Source organism: Trachurus trachurus (genome assembly GCF_905171665.1).
Source record: "Trachurus trachurus genome assembly, chromosome: 7".
NCBI classification, from domain to species: Eukaryota; Metazoa; Chordata; class Actinopteri; order Carangiformes; family Carangidae; genus Trachurus; species Trachurus trachurus.
In genome coordinates this window covers 16401912-16420422 of record NC_139901.1, presented here as the reverse complement: position 1 = coordinate 16420422, position 18511 = coordinate 16401912, and the positions used below count along the sequence as shown (strand labels likewise).

Below are 18511 nucleotides of genomic sequence, written 5' to 3'. Positions count from 1 at the left end.
GAAAGCCACCACAGCGCAGCGCCTGACAGAGCGGGATTCATCCTCAGACAGAACTGCAGGGTGACCAAACGTGTTTACATTTTGGCACGCTGGTTTTGAAAAAGCCCGGCACCCTCACACGCTGCGAGTAGGAGAATCCCGTACTGCCCGCTTAAAAGGGGGGCCTCGGCTGCCTCCTTTGAGGGATCAGCGTGGTGACTCGTCCTCCTCGCCGCCACCGCAACGCTAATTAGGCCCACCACAAAGCCAGCCTGTGGGGATAATGTCCCATTATTAGAGTCATTTGTTTCAATTAACCGCTCTGTGATTCTACAATAGCACTGCGCAGCCCAGCGCAAAGAAGCCATTACTCTCGCCCAAGGAACCACTGAGGTTTGGGATGAGAGTGTTTGTAAGAAGGTTACGGATACCAGCTCCTGCCAGCGGTGGTGCTGCCAGGCTCAGCGTTCTGCCCCGTCACCAGTCAGCTGTTTCAACAGCGAAGAAAGGGAGAGAGCCAAAAGTCCTCGTTTGTTTTCTATAGTATTAAAGATTGCTACTGACTTGTTGGGATTTCTGCTATACTCTCTGATTTCACCGAGAACTTTGAGAAGATTAGTGTAAGGGTTTGTTGACTTGAGTGTGGACTACTGAGAACAAAACACTGCTCTATTCCCTCTCTACATGCTGAGAGCGCTGTGGTTTAACCGCTGTGTTACTGTACAGCGCTCTCATCATTTTTAGACTGCAGTAAGGTTACTTTCTGAGGCGCACTCTTTCTCTTCAGCTGTTGTACCTTGTCAAGAATAGAGGCAGTTCACTTTCATCACATCAGTGGACTAAGAAAGCAAATTCTTTCAACTTAAGTACCACCCCTCCACCCCCCTCCCCACCTGAGAATTGCAAAATGACAATTAGTCCAGTCCTTTTATGGCCACCAACAAGGCACCCCTGATAATGTTTGTTTGTACTGCTTGTGTCCTTGCATACTGCCTGCTGTTGGTCACAGTTGGAGGCTGAACAAGCCTACTGACTGCAGGTTGCATAAGGCATGAGTATGAGAGATTATGACTGCGATATGTAGTGTGATGTAAGAGGAATAATGTCTTGAAATAAGGTTTGTTTTAATGGTTTTGAGGTCAATTCAGCATAAATGTCAGCGTGAAGCAGGCGAATAATGTCCACAAAAATGAAATTATTTCTTCAAACACCTCTCTGTCCTGTTCTTTTGCCTGAAATTTCTTGTCAATCACAAGCTTCATAGAAAACCACCTCAGTGTTTTTGAACACAAAACAAAGACACTTATCAACTCCAAATGCTCCCCAACAATATTTCAGAGCACTTTTCAGTCCTTTCAACACTAGATAATGGAAATTTCGATTGATACCAAGAGGTTGCTGCCCTGTGATGCCTCTGTTGCCAGGCTCTCTCATTGGCTTTCTCCCCCCGCTGCGCAGATGTTTACAAAGAGACATCACCAGCTCACATTAAAGGGTTCAAGTTGTCCCCTTGGGCTGTTGCTATGGAAATAACCCTGCTATGGTCGCTCATTCATGTTTGATTAATTGTTTTTTCCTTTCTGTGCTGCTGCCTCTACAAAGACCTCATCATGGGAACATTTCATCTTGAAAACAAATAGTAGAGAAGATGAATATGTCAAAATGTGTTTTATTTAGACACTGAGCTATTCGTTCTTCCTGCTTTGTAGACACTTTGTGGATGTTCTGTGGTGATAAAAGTCTGAGAAATCGTATTAGTGTTGTATTCATGTTGATAAAGCCTTGCCTGTGAAGCCATACAGTCATAAAGACTACTTTTTTCTTCGTTTCCCAGACTCACCTGTACTGAAGATAAGCATTTTGCCTTTTTTCCCTTCTAAATTGCACTGTGTAGTGCTGAGCTACAGCAACCCACTGGGGCCAATTAGGATGCCAGCAGAGCCAGGAAGTGCAGAGCAGATGCTTTTGCCACTATTTATTAAAATCCAATCTGTGGGGGCCCCTCCAACAGCTCGTTAAACTACCGTTAATCTAATTAGCTCTCACTTGCCACTGTTTTCACCACATTACCAAATACAAGGGCCTCGAGTTTGCAATTTAGGCTGATTAAGGAGGTCCAGTGCTGTTAGGCAAAGCTTGTAGGGAGGAGCTCCTCAGAGCTGTCAGTCATTTTCCACAGTCAAATAAATCATGCAGCTTAGTTCAGCTATGGCTGTGGGCTTGAGTTTGAATTAAAATATCTGCAATGGGAATATTGGTTGAAATAAAATCCACATTGCAAGCTCAGTACTGCAGTGGTGCATGTCTGAAAGCACAAAATACTCCACATCATAAAGACTGTGTGTATTTGTAATGTCATGGTACCAAAACTGGATACAAATTCTATAATGGGTTCTTTATGGATCAGGTCGGTACAATTCTCGCTGATGTCCTTTCATGTCTCTTAGATCACGGCCATGAATCGGCACTTCCGGTTCATTATTGTTTGGGCCGGGCTGTATTTTTATTTGATGAGTGCTGCTCTCTGGGCGCGTGCCTGGTTCTACTCAGAGATCTGTGCAGCGGCTTTGACATGCAGTCTCGCTCATTGCTTACAGATGGGCAGTCTGACATGAAGCTGTAATAGCTTCCAGATGAGGAGGGGCTCGGTATATATTTTAAGACATATTTCAATCCATCAAGTTTTCATGGTGAATGATGAGAAGAGGGGGGGGGGGTGTAAAATAATTAATAGGTAGTATAAGATATTATGGATTTATAGGAACTTGGCTGAAGTTGACAATCACACATTGTATAATATTCAAACAGGATATAAGAAACTATTTTAACAAGCGTCTTGTATTTTGGATTCCATTTATGGTAGCAACAGGCAGTCTTTCTGTAGAGAGGGCTGAATCATTTAGATCTCAAACAGCTTTGTTTACATTCTCATCCTGCCTGCCAACTTTCTGTAAGGCAACAATCCTGACAGCATTACATACAGGTGCACTTTGAAATGCTAGCTGAAACTGATATCTAAATAATGACTGAATACATGTAATAAAAAACAAAATGTAAGCCTACATGATCCCTTCCCCAATTATAGTAAGTTAACAAGAACTTACTTCTTTTCTGCTTCAAAACCATCTGACGAGCAGAAAAGACTGACATCATTTTGTAATGCAGTTTAAATACATAATGATGCCTGGAAAAACTTCTAGATTCCTCATTCATCATACACTTCTGTGCTGCATGCGTCTTTACAAGTTGCAGGTAACAACCGGATGGATGATTCGGTTGATAAACATGTTGTTACATTTTGAAACCTGCTGACTTTGTAGCCACTCATGAAAGACGAGTGCAACGATAACTTCGTCTTTGGATATTTTTGGGGCACTACACAACCTTCAGGAACCCGCTTTTTCCTTAAGGCTGCAAATTACAGCTGGTGGTGAAAATTGCAGAAAAATTATATATGGCATCTTGAAATTACATTATTCTCACTGCTGCTACTCCAACCATGGCCATTTATCTATTTATAAACCCACAAAGGCTTACAGTCTGTAACAGCTGCACTAAGCTCTGCTTCTTTCCAATATGCTGGTGTGTAGAGGCTGGTGATTGTACTGTTGAGGAGATCTCTTCCATTGTAGCACATAAATATATATATTTTACAAATATCAATCACATTATGAGATACGATGTACATGTGTATATGTCTTTGTATCTGTACATGTTTCGCTCTCGTTTTAGATGTGAAAATGATGAGCTTGTGACCATACCACTGAGTTTTAGCCTCCTTCAGCCATTGTTTTGGTTATTTCAGTCCCCAGCTTTATTATATTGGTTCCCTCTACCTGTTTTTATCAGTGTTATTTTCAGACAGAGCAGACAGCTAAGACGCCCAATGTGCACCTCCTGCTCAGTGCCAAACAGAAGCCACATAAAGTTAGCCACAAAGCTAAAAGGAAAGTCAACATTGGAGTTCAACACATCATGATGGTGACAAATCAGCACCAAATTTGACATATTTGACATACATATGTCAGTCTGGTGATTACATCTCGCCTCTGCTGCACCCAAGTGGACAAAAAATCAATCGCTCAGAGTTCCTGAAGGTTTTGGGACGATGACTAGAACACATTCTTCCTCCCATCAGTTAAGTTTAAGTTAATGCTACAATCACACAGTCATTTTGACTCCTTCTTTACTTGGGTGACATCAGTCGTGCTGCTAAATGTTGATGCTCTTTAAAGCAATTAATCGAGAGGCATGAGGGAACAAAGGAAATTAAATGTGCTTTTATGCTGCATTCACATGGAATCAGGCAGAAGGCAGAAGGACTGTAGCCACAGGATGGGACGCAAAAATGAAACAAGCGGTCCAACAGAATGACACACCAGCAAAACGATACACGTGACAATATGTTGCTGTGCTGATGGCATATTGTTTACAACACATCCTTGTGTATTAGTAACATAGTTACACATATGTGGCTATAAACGTATGATTTATCTTGATATTGCATTGCAAACTTCTAACTTTTAACTTTTAAACTTTTAAATTCCTTCCAAAACATTAGATCCGGTTATGGTTTGAATGCCGTTTACCGTTGCTGTCTCTGCCGGCCCCGCCCAAGTTTACCATCCTTCTCTCATCCACTAAAATGACATCCGGTTTGCCGTCTGCCTGATTCCATGTGAATGCAGCGTTAAAGTTCCACTCAGCAAAAGTTGCATTGTGTGTTTGGATCCAGGCATATCTCATAAGCTTCATTCCTGCCTAACAAATTATTTTTACAAGTTTAGTCTTAAAATAATAACATAGCAGTCCTAAGAAAAACAATGCTGAATGTGCTCTCATCATAGAAAAATCTACTTGCTAAATCTGTATTAGATATTAGATTGATGTAGTTGAACCACTGTTTGTAAAGAGCCTCATTTATAGTGCTTGTATTTTAGCTCATTCTTTAGGCGAGTACACATTCACACAACATTTTCCAGCAAGAAATGGCAAGTGGAAATGGGTTTGCTATGTATTCTCTGTTGATGCTTACACACTAACACAACAAAGCTGTGTAATAACTGAGAGCTAGTGCTGTGTGTGTGTGTTTCATTTTACAGTTGTTTGGTTTGAAATCCATGTAACAATGTGTATAGACTTTGGAGGTGGGTGGCATTCAGATTTGATGTAGTGCTGCGTTCAGTATCTGCATCATGCTTTGGTGTAATGACCATCACTGTAAAGAGAAAGTGTATCTGTGTATCACCTCGGAGTACTTTGTTTGTTTTTATGGTCTTTTGAAATCGATGCACCATGCAGCACTCACCACTTTGCTGCTCACTGTATATGAGGATGATGATGATGATGATGATGATGATGATGTATATATTCACAGGGCTATGATTGAACGAACGCTTCCACATAGTGCCATACTATTACTGGTCTCTACGTCCCTGCATCTCTCTACATCGCTCCCACCAAAAATGCCCCCTACCCCACCCCAACCTCTCTCTCTTACTTTCAATCTCTCACATTTGTTGCTCTCCTTACATCAACTTTCTCTCTCTCTCTCTCTCTCTCTCTCTCTCTCTCTCTCTCTCTCTCTCTCTCTCTCTCTCTCTCTCTCTCTCTCTCTCTCTCTCTCTCTCTCTTCTCTGCATCTCACTCTCTCCACTCCTCTCTCACCCTCTTCTCTCATCCCCTCCTATTTCTCCCTTTTCTGCTGTTTTGATAGTGACGCAGTTATCAGGCTGTCAATTCTAATCTTGTCTTGCCAGTGCAGTGCCGTCCATTCAGAATTACAGCTGTACCCCCCACCCACCCACCCCTCTCTCTCTCTTTCTATGTCCCTCTCTCTCTCCCTGACAACAGAAATGCTGATGAGATGAACAAGCTAAGGCTGACACTACAGTTCAGTCTTTTGCTAGTTAACCAGAGAACTGCGTACAAAATGTATTTAGGCTCCGTTGCTCTGTACAGGATATGTTGGTCATACATAGCGACACTCCTGGGCTACTTTCAGCTTGCAGTCTAGAGAAATAGAAATACAAGTTACATTTTGCTTTATAAATATGCACCATGACCTCTTTTTTACATCCAGAAATCAGTGTTTAGTCTCGTTATGGCTAAAGTAAGTAAAACTCAAACCCTCAAATAAGGATCTTGTCTCTTAAGTCCTCTCTTTGTGAATGGAAAATATTTCAGTATTATTTTCATCATAGCAAATATCAGGTATTGCATTAACATTAGTTTTGAAGTTTCTCCAACAGTCCGTCAAGCATGTGACAGTTTGTGTGGTGTTAGTTATCCATCTAGGACAGTGACCCAGAGCAGACCTCTGCACCACCGCAGTTTATATTACTGTAGTGACACACTATCTCCCTTATCATCTGACACTCAATATTATAACTGTTGTAGTGAATATTAATCAGGCAATGGGTTTTGTTATGTAGTGAACTAGGCTGAGTTTTTGGCTGATTCTAGCTTGACCCCCCCCCCCCTCCTCTCAGTGCACAGGGATAGGAATTTTAAATTGACAGAAAATTGCAATAAGACAACAGCGCTGCAGGACAGCTGAGAGATGTCCAACAGTCCAAAATACAAATGGTAAACATCAGGATCCAATGTCAGCGCATCATAGCGAAAGAGCTACTTTACAGACTTACCATTTTGCATTGACAGTCACACAGGGAGAAATCTATCGTAGAAGAGGACAAGATACCAATCTCTCCACTGACAGTATCAGAAAATAGACCAGAATGTAGTGCAGCCACAAGACACTGTGTTATGAATAAGGGATGTGAATCTTTCTCTTTTTCTCATACCGACAACAACAGCTGTCATAATCATTACTGCTCTATGTACCTGCATGAGAGAACCAAGAAGAATAGGCGTGATATTGTACAGTGGATGATGCATGGTGGGTATTTTGTTTAGCCACTATCAATAATTTGTAAAGCCAGCAAGTAAAACCACATTGATGAAAATGTGTGTGATTAAGAGGAAGAAACAAAAGCAACCACTGTTTTCAACATTGGAGTAGTTTCATACACAAGAACCAAACGTGAGCAAACTGGTCACATACTGTAAAATAAAAAAAATAAAAAAAGACAACAAAAGAGATTTTGTAACAAGATAATTTGTTATTTAAATGCAACAAAAGTTAAAAGTGAATTATTGATTATTACTATAAATGTGTAGTTTCTGCAGTGAAAGTTATGCCTATGTTTCCTGTACTTCTGAGTGGTCAGCTTCTTGAAATAAACTGTTTTTCTCCTAATAGATGACTGGGATATGATATAAGTAACAACTACAGTTTTTTGTCATTTCTAGCCAAAACTAAATCATTGATCTTACAGAGTGCCAAATGGTGCTTGGCAAGATTTTATTAGATATGAATAAGAGACATTATCGTCCTAAAATAAGACATTGTGGCTTCTTTGATTTGGCCTCTTTTTTTTCCTCTGCAGTTAAGTTAACACCACAGGTTTCTTTTTCTGAAGGTGTTCTGTGAAATACTGGAAATCCAAAATAGATGTAGATGAAAGAGACAGACAGAAAATGAGAATAAATAATTAAATCCTGGATTGATTATGTGTCTAAGGTAGGATTTTTTTTTTCCTGTAGAATTGGTACTGAGGGAAAATTACACAGTGAGCAGAGTTGTGTTTTATTGTTCCCTCTTTTGAGATATGTTGAGCCATCTTCATCTTCTTTTCAGTCTTTCAGTTTCATTGATATTTTATCTTCCTCTGTCAGCCTTCCTCTGTATAAGTTCAGGAACATGATTCTCGCACAATATGAGTGGAAAATACAGAAAGAAATGAAAAATATGCCCCTTGTTCTCCTGGTTGATTGCATGCTGCTGCGAGCTGTTGTGTGTCATCACTCTTTCGTCTGTATGAATACATGTGAATTTTCCTGGAGATTATTTAGCCTTCTTTTTTTTCTATTTTGTCATTCCATTAGCTCTACCTTCAGTTTATTCTATTTTCACTTCAAAGGCTTGGGTGGAACAGATGTCGTTTCAAATGCCTGTCTTCTGCCTCATTGCCTAAAAGTGAAGGATGATTATTTTTTAATGAAACCAGGCGTACTCACATACACAAAAAATGAATATTACCTGTAAGCTGTGAAATAGACAAGCAATACTTTCACATCAGCCTGAATGGGAACATCCATTCATTTCCGCACACCACAAAAGGCATTTTGAAGTTTTTTCTTTAGCTGCCAAATGTGCTCCTGGACCTTGAATTTTGATTAGTTAATTTCATGCTGTGTGGAATACAGTGTTGTTTGGCAAATGCTTAGCTGAAACAATGCAATTTTCAAAGGCAGTCATTTCCTGTTCTCCAATTGACAGTTGAAGGGGGGAAAACATGTCTGTTTCTTAATCCTGTGATAAGTATGCATTAGATGGATGTGAACGTCTTTAAATGTCCTCAAGTTGCTTTTTGATACTCGCGCAGGGACAAATCTTTTTCATGGTTTGTTCTCCCTCCTGCTGAGTTTTAACACTGAAACCGAGGATCAGTGGATTATGAAAGAGAACATTCAAAGCTGTTTAAAATTTTCCAAATATGCAACCTGATGAAACAGGAACTTGACCTTGAAGATGGACTTTCTTTGCCAAAAAGAAAAAAAGAAAGAGGTTAGAGGTTGATTCTTACTTCACTCAAAGCCCATAACAACATTTAGTTAACTCCGTAACTCCTCCACCATAAACAGGCCACAGAAAAATCCTCCATTTCACATAACGCCAGTGTATATCATTACATATTCGGGTTGTCATTATCTCTTCTATTATATGGATGGAAATTGAATTGTTTTTTCCTGCCTTTATAGCAACCAAGGAATCAGGTTAACTGTTGTTCCACTGATACTAATGGCAACCACAAGCCGTCACTTCTTCCTCACCGTCCTCCCTCAGCTGCACCTCTTACCTCTCTTTCTTCTTATCTCTCTCTCCCTCTCTCTCCCTCTCTCTCTCTCTCTCTCTCTCTCTCTCTCTCTCTCTCTCTCTCTCTCTCTCTCTCTCTCTCTCTCTCTCTCTCTCTCTCTCTTTCTCTCTCTCCCTCTCTCCCTCACTCCCCACTCCCTTCCTCTCCCTCTTCCCCGTGTGCTTGATGTGTTCTCTCTTCAGCAAAGAAGGCAATTTCCATATAGAATCACAACCAGGATCAGGTGACCTGGATTTGACTCCCCGTCAAAGCCCTGCACGGAAAATGAAAATGTATTCATGTGTATTGGATTGCGTACATGGCAGAGATGTGAGCAGTGTTAGCCTCCTGAAAATGTAGTGAGGTTGCAGTGTGTTGTTGTTGTTGATGTTGTTGACAAACCAACTGAGCACACCCTATGAAAAATATAGATTTAATCCTTTTTTCGTCTTCTCAGAAGGTGGAATTGAATTCTTTGTGAGCTACATGAAAGAGACTAAATAAAGACTTAAAGAAAAACACAGGAAAAAATAGGGCCGATGTGAAAGCAAGTGAAACTGCTACACGGAGATTTTAATTAGCGCAGGACTCTTTACCTCCTAACCCATGTTTGGCCAGTTTCTCCTGAACCACACCTCCCTACCCCCTGACTGACGTTCTGTTAGTCTTCATTCACCCATGTCTGTAAATTGATCTGTTTTCTCTTCTCAGAACAAGCTGTGGCTGCTCTTCGCAGAACTCTGCTGCTCTCACTCTCTCTCCACCGTCCTTTGAATGTTCTGTTTGCCTATTTTATTGATGTTGAGCATCACATGCGCAGTGGTTAATGCTCAATGTTTTTTGTTTTCTATTATACAGTATATTTTACATGTTAACCTAAAAAATGCAGAGTATTTTATCCATCCAGTGTATATGTGCGTGTAAATGCATAGCATACTGAAGCACTCTTCAGGCTTCTTTCTGTTGTAGGCTATCTGCAGCAAAATTCATCAACTGATTTATGACCAGCGATGTCTTTCTCTTTCTCATCTTCTCCATCTCTCTCTCTCTGCCTCCAGATAAGCAGTGAGAAGCGGCCCTCAGCAGAAATGATGAAGCCCAAACCCAAACCTCAAAAGAAGAAGAAGAAGAAGGACCCCAACGAGCCACAGAAGCCCGTGTCAGCCTACGCGCTCTTCTTCAGAGACACCCAGGCGGCCATCAAGGGCCAAAACCCCAACGCCACCTTCGGGGATGTCTCCAAGATTGTGGCCTCCATGTGGGACAGCCTAGGAGAGGAGCAGAAGCAGGTACAAAATATACCAGTGGGGAAGATGTGAAACAAAAAGACAGAAGCTCACAGGAGGAGATACAGCCGATAAATGTTGTCGAATGGGGGAAAAAATGGTTGAATGTTCACAAATATAGAACTGTGTGTAAATCTTTATATATACATCCAGGCAGTATTTGCCTCACACAAAGAAACAAGTGCACATGCACCTACACAAACAGCTCTTCGACACAAATACACCCGCCCATACAGTTCAGTCACATTTTGTTCCCACCAGTAGATGGCACCTGTGCTGCAGCAGGCAAACAGCCTTTCACTGGCATTATGTGCTGTGTAATTACCAGAACATTGCTGTGAGATACAGCTCACCTTAATGAGCTAGTTCTTCTCTTTCTAAAGATAATCCATCCGTTTATCCCCACTCCCCTGACTCTCATTAAAATGATTTTCTTTCTAAATTTAATTCTAGCTAAAGGAAGGAGGGAAAGGGTGGGGGAGTATTCAGTGCAACAATGGCTGTAAAACACTCTGAGACTAACAAAGTTGGACGTAATACAGGCAAGGAATGGTCAATATGGGAAAAATATAAACACACCTGGGGAGATTTCAGGAGTCGAGGACTGATTTGTTATGCAGTGGGTAAATACACTCTTACCCTTGTGCGGCTAGAGCAAACAATCAGATGTGAGTACACACACAGACGCACAAACCCTGGCTGTTGCTCTACTTATTTCCAACTCACAAAATCGCAAAAATGAGGGCATCTCCTTAGTTCTTCTTGGTGCTGCAGTGTCCATCAAAACCAAAAAATAGAAGAAGAAAAAAAGGTTTTCTAAAAATGTAGCAGAAAAAGTGAAAGTCATTTGATTTGTCAAAACAAAACTCCCACAATTCTCCAGGCCTAGTTACAGTCCACACCTCCTGTGTCCCTCCAGCCTCCATAGATGATGCCTCCACACCATGCATCTTCATTGGCCTTCTGACAAGTAGAGATGTGTGAAGTTCTCATTTCCACTCTCTTTATTTATATCTCTCGCCCGCTATTTTGATCCTGCCTAGAATACAGAATTAGTGACCCCCCCCTCTCCTCCCTCCTCCTCACTATCATCTTGTCCTTGGATTTGGCTGAAGGGCATCTTGGCTATCCAGGAAATACAGTCCATTGTTTTTGTTGCTATTTAATGTCATCTCCAGCTCTGTGGCAATAGTTAAGAGATGCCAATGATGACAGACTTATAGGAGGTCATGATGTTTTGCCTTATGGGTATTCAGCACTAAGAAAAATCACACTGTTCTCGCACTATTAGCACCTCTGTTGAGATAAGTAAGGTTTACTGGTACATAAGTGACAATCTTTTTTCCCCATATGGTTTAAAAGACATAATTCCAAATCCAAAATTGATATATCTTTCAAACTCTATTCGTTTTGCACCTTTCATGCAGGTTAGTGCAGTTCAAAGTGGTTCTTCTTGTGGAGTTTCAGTGTTGAAGCATGTGCATAAAGCACATACAAGCACTTGTAATTGAAGCTCAGTGCCTTTTTGAAATAGGTATATAGCACCAAACTTTCACATAAAACAAGCAAAAGCACTGACAAGCCACAAACCTTGTTTAGTCTTTGAAAAGCTATTTCTTTATTTCAATTCAAATTTTTCCACTTTTATATGTGTTTTATTTCTATTAAGTGTTATGCTTCTTTTTTTGTTTTTGGGTGGAAAATAGTTCACAGAAAAAATGATACTGATTGATCCATACCAATGCACACATCAGCACTAGTATTGAAAAAAAATGCATAAATACATGATTTTACTTTTTGATTTGCATAATAGACACGATCGTGCCTATAGCATAGGCGCTCTGCCACATCCTACACACTCACATTTGTATATGTACCTTATAGACTAAAAATACCTGCGTGCAAACACGCACAGTCAAATATCTGTATGCAATCATAAACCCACATTCTTTCGCATAAGTCAAACACAGCAGCAGCAGTTAGTTGTCTGATATAAGAAGTTTATACGTACATCCCTGCAAAAAAAATTCAGACAGTTTCAAACAAAACTCATACATCGGCAGGGAGCACATCCTAATGTGCCAAATGACAACAACCATTCTGGTGTAACACTAATGTCAGTATGCTGATAGGAGTGTTATTGTGGAGCTAAAGGGAGATGGGGGGTGGGCAGTTCCAGTTCATTTCTCTAGGTGGATTGGAATGGAAATGATGTGTTGCTACAACAGAGGGAGACACATTGAGATGAGTGAGTATTAGTGCTGTGATGAGGAAATAGAGGTGTTCTGTACCATTGGCTCTGATGGAAAAGGAAACATTAAGGACATGTGTATATGGATGCACATGTGTGTGGATGTGTTTAAGAAAGTGTTGGAGTGAGATTAGAAAAAAATGCATATTGAGAGATTTGTGTCTGCACATTTATGAGCATGTCAACCTCTCCTCTCACCCAGAGCATCTTGTTTTGATTTTCTTTTTTCTTCTTCACAGGCCTACAAGAGGAAAACCGAGGCAGCTAAGAAAGAGTACCTGAAAGCCTTGGCCGCGTACCGAGCCAGTCTGGTTTCCAAGGTAACGCTTATGACACACAGGCCCTTGCTAAGACTGATGAGAGATTGGATGGAAAATCCCTGCTAATGGGCTGGGTGGGGCTTCCTCGGGACTTGGTGATGTTCATGGTGGCAGTGGTAGTGGCCATATTTGGAACAATAATACCTGATTTCCATAGAGTGTAGATGTTGGGGGTTGGGGACTGTAGTTGGTATGGTGATAGAGTGTTGGGGGAGGGGTCAGCCAATCAGCGCAGACAAGCATATGGCCATAACATCTATGCTAGAGATTGAGGGATATGTGTGCTGCACATGTTATCAGGACCGAGTCTGTTTTGTGTACCTTTTAGAAAATAGAAAGAACAGGAAATGCATCTTACATCAACAGACACCTGTGTCATCACACAATAAATCACCAATTTCCTCCGCCTCATCTACAACAGAGAGTACATCCAAATCAGACAATCATCGGCTTTGCTGCTGTTTCCACCGCTGACACCTTCCTGCTAATTCAGATCCATGACGTCCTTTTTTTACCCGGTGAATGATTGTGTCTTGTACACACCCAACATAGTAGCACAGAGAATACAGAAAGGCAAGAAGGAGGGCTGTGGATTGCATTGTTTAGTGCCGTCTTACATTAACAACACACAATGTAGTGTGGGGAAGATTCCTTTTGTCATTCCATTTGTTCTGCAGGCAAACAGCCTCATTTCTCTGCCTGAGGTCCTGCATACGTGTGTGAGTGTGAGAGTGTGTGTGTGCGTGTGTGTGTCCCTCTGCTTTTTCCATCTATCTGTCAAGGTGTCTATTGATCATTACCTCGGCTCCAGCTCTATTCATACAAATGGGCTCCATTACCTTCTAATCAACACTGATGGCTGGAGATGAGCAATCTGACAGTTCATCATAGAAGCCTAGAGAGGGTGGGGCAGGGTGGAGTTGGAGGTGGGGTATTTCATTGGTGCTGCACCTGTTAAGAGTGATATCATCCAGAATGACAAAAGTCAACTTTGCTTGATTTCGGCGTTTTCCTTTAAAGCACTGCAGTCCCGTTTCAACCTCAAGCCTGTCTCCCCGTCTGTCAGCCTGTCTATCTGTGTGTGTGTGTGTGTGTGTGTATGAAGTGGTGCCAAATGAATAGTGAGAGCTGTCAGGCCACGGATAGACAGAAAATTAAATATAGAGAGTCTCATTACACAGTGGGCATCAATATGCTGCAAAGGATTTGCAGTTGGGATCTTTGAGTGTCAACTGCCCTGTTAAAATAACATTGGACCAGAATTTGGACAGATTGAACCACTAGAAAGGTTTAAATGTTTTAAAAAGAAATGGGGAAACAGGAAGCTTGTTTTTGTCACTCTTCTCATCTAACAATCAGCAAGAAAAAAGTGATTGAGTGAGGGAAGTAGTTTTCTGAACGTCCCCATAACTTCCAGCCATGTAATGAGGCTCAGGTTGACAAATGACACAGAGATTGTATGACAAAGGGCTGAGGTCTTGTCTTAACTGTAATGGATGCTGCTATTTCAATGATGAGAGGGGAAATGTCTTCTGATCAGAGCTTGATGAATGATGATAAATGGGCTGTTGTGATGTTTTGATGGTTTCAGGTTGCAGATTACATGTCATTAATAGAGAGCTTGTTGTCTTATTAAAATGATGCATTTTTCATCCACAGACATACAATGACCCTGAACCAAAAAGTGCCCAGCAGACCAGCCAGCCCTCCCACATGCTTCCCCCTAAGCAGCCCCTGTACAGTGTGCCCCCCCAGCCCTCCTCACCCTACCCGGGCTTCCCCCTGTCGGACCTCCAGAGCTACGCTGGGCCGCCCCGTCACACCCTGGCCCAGACCCTCAGCCAATCCCAGATGCTGCCGCCCAGCATGAGTGCCTCTCCCCCAGCTCCCTTCCAGATTAGCCCGCCTCTGCACCCCCATGCCCAGCTCTCCCTGCACCAGAGCTCCCTGCTCAACCAGCCAATCCGCATGCAGCAGTCGCAGCCAATCATCTCACACCAAATGGGGCTCCAGGCACCTCTGCATTCCCCTCCTCTCAGCCAACAGGTCAGTCTAACTACTGTTAAAGTCTATGAAATGTAGAAACAAGAGCTTTGGAGAAATTATCACCTTTAATTGCTTGCTTAATTTCCACATGGGAGAAATCTCAAATTACTCTTATAGATATATTGTTAGAAAAGGCCTCATTGTAACATATAATAGAAAAACAAAAATACTTTACCTTTTTAAATCTCTTAATGTCAAACCAGCTATTTTCTCCCCTCCCTCTGAGACAGCAGTGTCTCCAGTCCAAGAGAGGGGTGTCATGTCATCATGAGAAGTGTGATCTTGAGATCCACTTTAACCAAGCAATGAGAGTAAATGGAGAGAGAAAAAAGTGTTATCCGTGTTCTCCACTCTCAGTAGCAACTGATAAAGACCACTGACGGCATTTTGCCTCATACAGTATCATGGCCCAGCGAACTATAATGCCTGGCCATTGTAAAACTACCTCAGTGTAACCTCTTCTCCTCTCTCATCTCCTCTGCAGGGATTCTCCCACATTCAGGCTGATTACCAGAACAGTGTCGGGAGCTCACAGTCCCCAGGGGCCCCTAACCCAGTGCACGGCCAGAACCCTGACTGGGACAGCGAGTACTGCAACAGGGACTGTGGACCCAACCACTGCGGGTGAGCTCAACACATTAATCACTGTATTGTGTTATGGTTGGCAGTGGATGATGTGTGATAGAACACAACAAGAGGAAATTAACCATGGAAACACGCTGAAAACGACATGCGTTCTGGGGCATGTCATTATTGAGTAGTTGTCTGACAGTTTCTTATTTTCTAAATGAGCTGCCCTGAACCACTTCACTCTCACACTCTTACACTCAGACTGTATTAATCATAAACTGTGATTTCCCTGCGAAAGAAAAGCATCTCCTTGAAATTGAAATGAGTAATGCAGCGGTAGAACAATGCTATTACCGAGCTCGGAAAAAGTGTGACATCCAATTAAGTTTCTCTGTGTTGTGTCTAGCGCACATTGCCTTATTGAATCAAGTTATTCAAGCAGGTACAAGAGGAACATTGTTTAGTCTCACACCTGAAACGCGGTGTTGCTATTCAAGACGCAGCAGAGCTGAAAGTTAGTATCTTCTCTATTTAGAGCTGATTCATCTGTACGTCAAATAGGATCATGCCTGGGTCAAATCATGTTTGACGCTCTTTGAAGTAGACTGAGTCTTTGCTTAAGCCCTCTCCCTCAGTGTCAGATAATTGTAGTTTGGTGTTTTTGAGGGTACTGAATTGTTTCCAGTGTGCCAGGAAAGATAACTGGAGAGCAGACTTTGTATTTGACATTTCAAGTACCAAGTGATCTGCAAATTCTGACTTTTGTATTTGTCGTAGAGCTTGCTGATTCATGTTGTCTGATGGCAGCTGTAATGTTTGCTTTGGAGCCAGGCCATCTTTGAAAAAAAGATTTCATTGTCTCCCCGGGATTTCATGCTGAAACATAGAAAAAAGTTTATTTAGCATAACGGGGTGTTCACTTGTTTCCATACATTCAAACATGCATTAATACATGTTTCTCCTTCTTCAGCAGTGGCATGGGAGCCCGGGACAAGCCTCTCTACCTCACTTGAAGTTGAAAGACCTCCAAATGTCAGACTCCAGGGAGCTTTCCAACATAACAACAATGTCATTGATGTATCTGCTTCAACATCATTTTTGTTTTTCTTTTTTTTCTGATGGATTTTGAAAATCCCAAAGACTGCTACAGTAACTTCACCTATTTGCCAAGCACTTAGATCGGCCAGAAGCTTGAGGCACTTCTCTTGCTTTTTTTTTTTTTCCTTATCAGTGAACTTTCCATTTTTTTTGCGGGGGCAGTGAGCTTTAAGCTCATGCCAACATACTGGAAATGAAGACCAAAAGAAAATGTCTTCTCATCTTGTTTTGAATTTTTTAAAGATGCTTTTTCCCCCTCTTCACTCCATTACTCTGTTTGCCATGGACTGCCCTCATTGGGGAGACGAAATGCTCTAAGCATACTCAAAGTGTAGGGGTCTTGGGTAGAAAAGCTATTGCAGGAAACTAGAATATAGTCACCTCAGCAGGGGTGGATATACTTCAGGACAGACTGGAGCACCCTGACTGAGTAAAAAGCAAAGTTACATTTTAATGAAGATAGTCAAGAACACATAAGACATTTGTAAATCATCCTTGCCCATAGTAAAGGACTCCCTCATTTCCTTTATTTGTCACAGAGTGATTGTAAATATCACCAGAATGGATCCCTCTTGTGTGTATTTAGCTGCAGTCCCTTGCTGTCATTTTTTTTTTCTTTTGGTTAAACATCCTTTTTCTTTGGTTTTGTGATTTTTGTGCAGGCGGATTCAGTGAGGGAATACACACACTAAAACTTGTGTTGAAACTGTGTTCACTGGTCTCGTTTCTCTTCGGTCGAGAGAGAAATGCAAAGACTGAAAAATGCTCCATTTCCTCCTTAAAGTGGTGGAGCTCTGATAGAGAGTGTCACTCTCTACACATGGCCTCAGGACGTTACAAAACTGTAGAGGTCAAAGATTGAAACCTCTCCTTTTAGCTCCGCCTCCTCCTGGTCAATAAGGACCACCCCTCCCCACCTCTAACCCCACCCACCATCCCTTAGTCCTCACACCACTTGTACAGGTGAATAAAAAAAAAAGTTGCTAAATGTGAAATGTTACTAAAGAGAAAAAAAAACATAACAGTGGGTTTTAAAGTTTTTGACTAGTTTTATTAGGTGTTTTAGAATTGTGTTGAACTCATCTTTATCATTTTTTGTGAAGAAAAAAATCTTAAAATATTTTGTTTTTTCACTGTAGCAGGATTTGCGTTTCAGAGGAACGGTGATGGGGGTAGATATTATAATTTTTTTGTGTATAAACCTGCCAAATGTACTTCTTTAATTTGTAAAGCCAGTGATAAGAGAACCCATTTTGTTTTTTGAATATCATGTTTTACAATATGGTCATTCTATTTAATTTGGTTGCAGGTTTCACATCTATTTATGAATGATATGAAGTAACATTTTGGCTTAATTTCATCAGGGTGCATTATTATTATTATTATTATTATTATTATTATTATTATTATTATTATTATTATTATTGCTCAAACATGATTATTAGAATAATAAATATTTTTTCAGAAATTGTTGTTGGTGCAATACCAGTGTACCAGCATTAGATTCATTTTGTGTCACAGATACTTCTTTTGTTTTCTTTTGTCTGTAATAAAATGTTTAAAGTGGAGAAGTAGACGTCTCGACTTATTTGGATCGTGTGGCTGTGGTTTACATTACTGAGTCTCAACACATTCATTAGTAATTTGATGCGTAGCACCTGATAGCTGCAGGAGCCTACAAACACAGCTTTGCATTCCTCCTGCATGTGTCGGAGGTTAATTAGGAGAATTATCTTTGATGTTGCAGAAGTTAATGTGACTGTGGTCACATTGCTCATTAGGTTAGAAGTTTAGGCTTCCTGCTGCACCCCCACTCAGTGAACTTTAACCTTTTAACAGATTTTTTTCTTTTTATTTCTGTTTTTTATATATCTTTGGTTCATCAAAACATGATTAATATAGTAAATCGAGCAATATTTTTCTGCCTGCTGGCCGTGTTTTTTGGCAGTGGTGATGATGAAACTGGGTTGATGCAGCAGTACAGTCTTTCAGAGAACTACCTGAGGAGAAAAAGAGGACTGCCTTTTACTTATGAATTTC

General features: G+C 41.1%; 1 protein-coding gene across 2 annotated transcripts in view; it reads left to right on the top strand.

Moving 5' to 3' along the window:
- The window catches only part of LOC310988322 (TOX high mobility group box family member 2-like), a 76178-nt gene extending 58136 nt beyond the window's left edge, over positions 1–18042 (top strand). For both annotated transcript variants that reach the window (XM_083974872.1, XM_083974871.1), the window contains 5 exons: positions 9959–10189; positions 12677–12757; positions 14417–14803; positions 15288–15427; positions 16344–18042. In XM_083974872.1, the coding sequence (XP_083830998.1) occupies positions 9959–10189; positions 12677–12757; positions 14417–14803; positions 15288–15427; positions 16344–16386 (882 nt within the window). In that variant the 3' untranslated portion in view covers positions 16387–18042. The remainder of the gene's footprint in view (positions 1–9958; positions 10190–12676; positions 12758–14416; positions 14804–15287; positions 15428–16343) is intronic.
- The last annotated feature ends 469 nt before the right edge of the window (positions 18043–18511 follow it).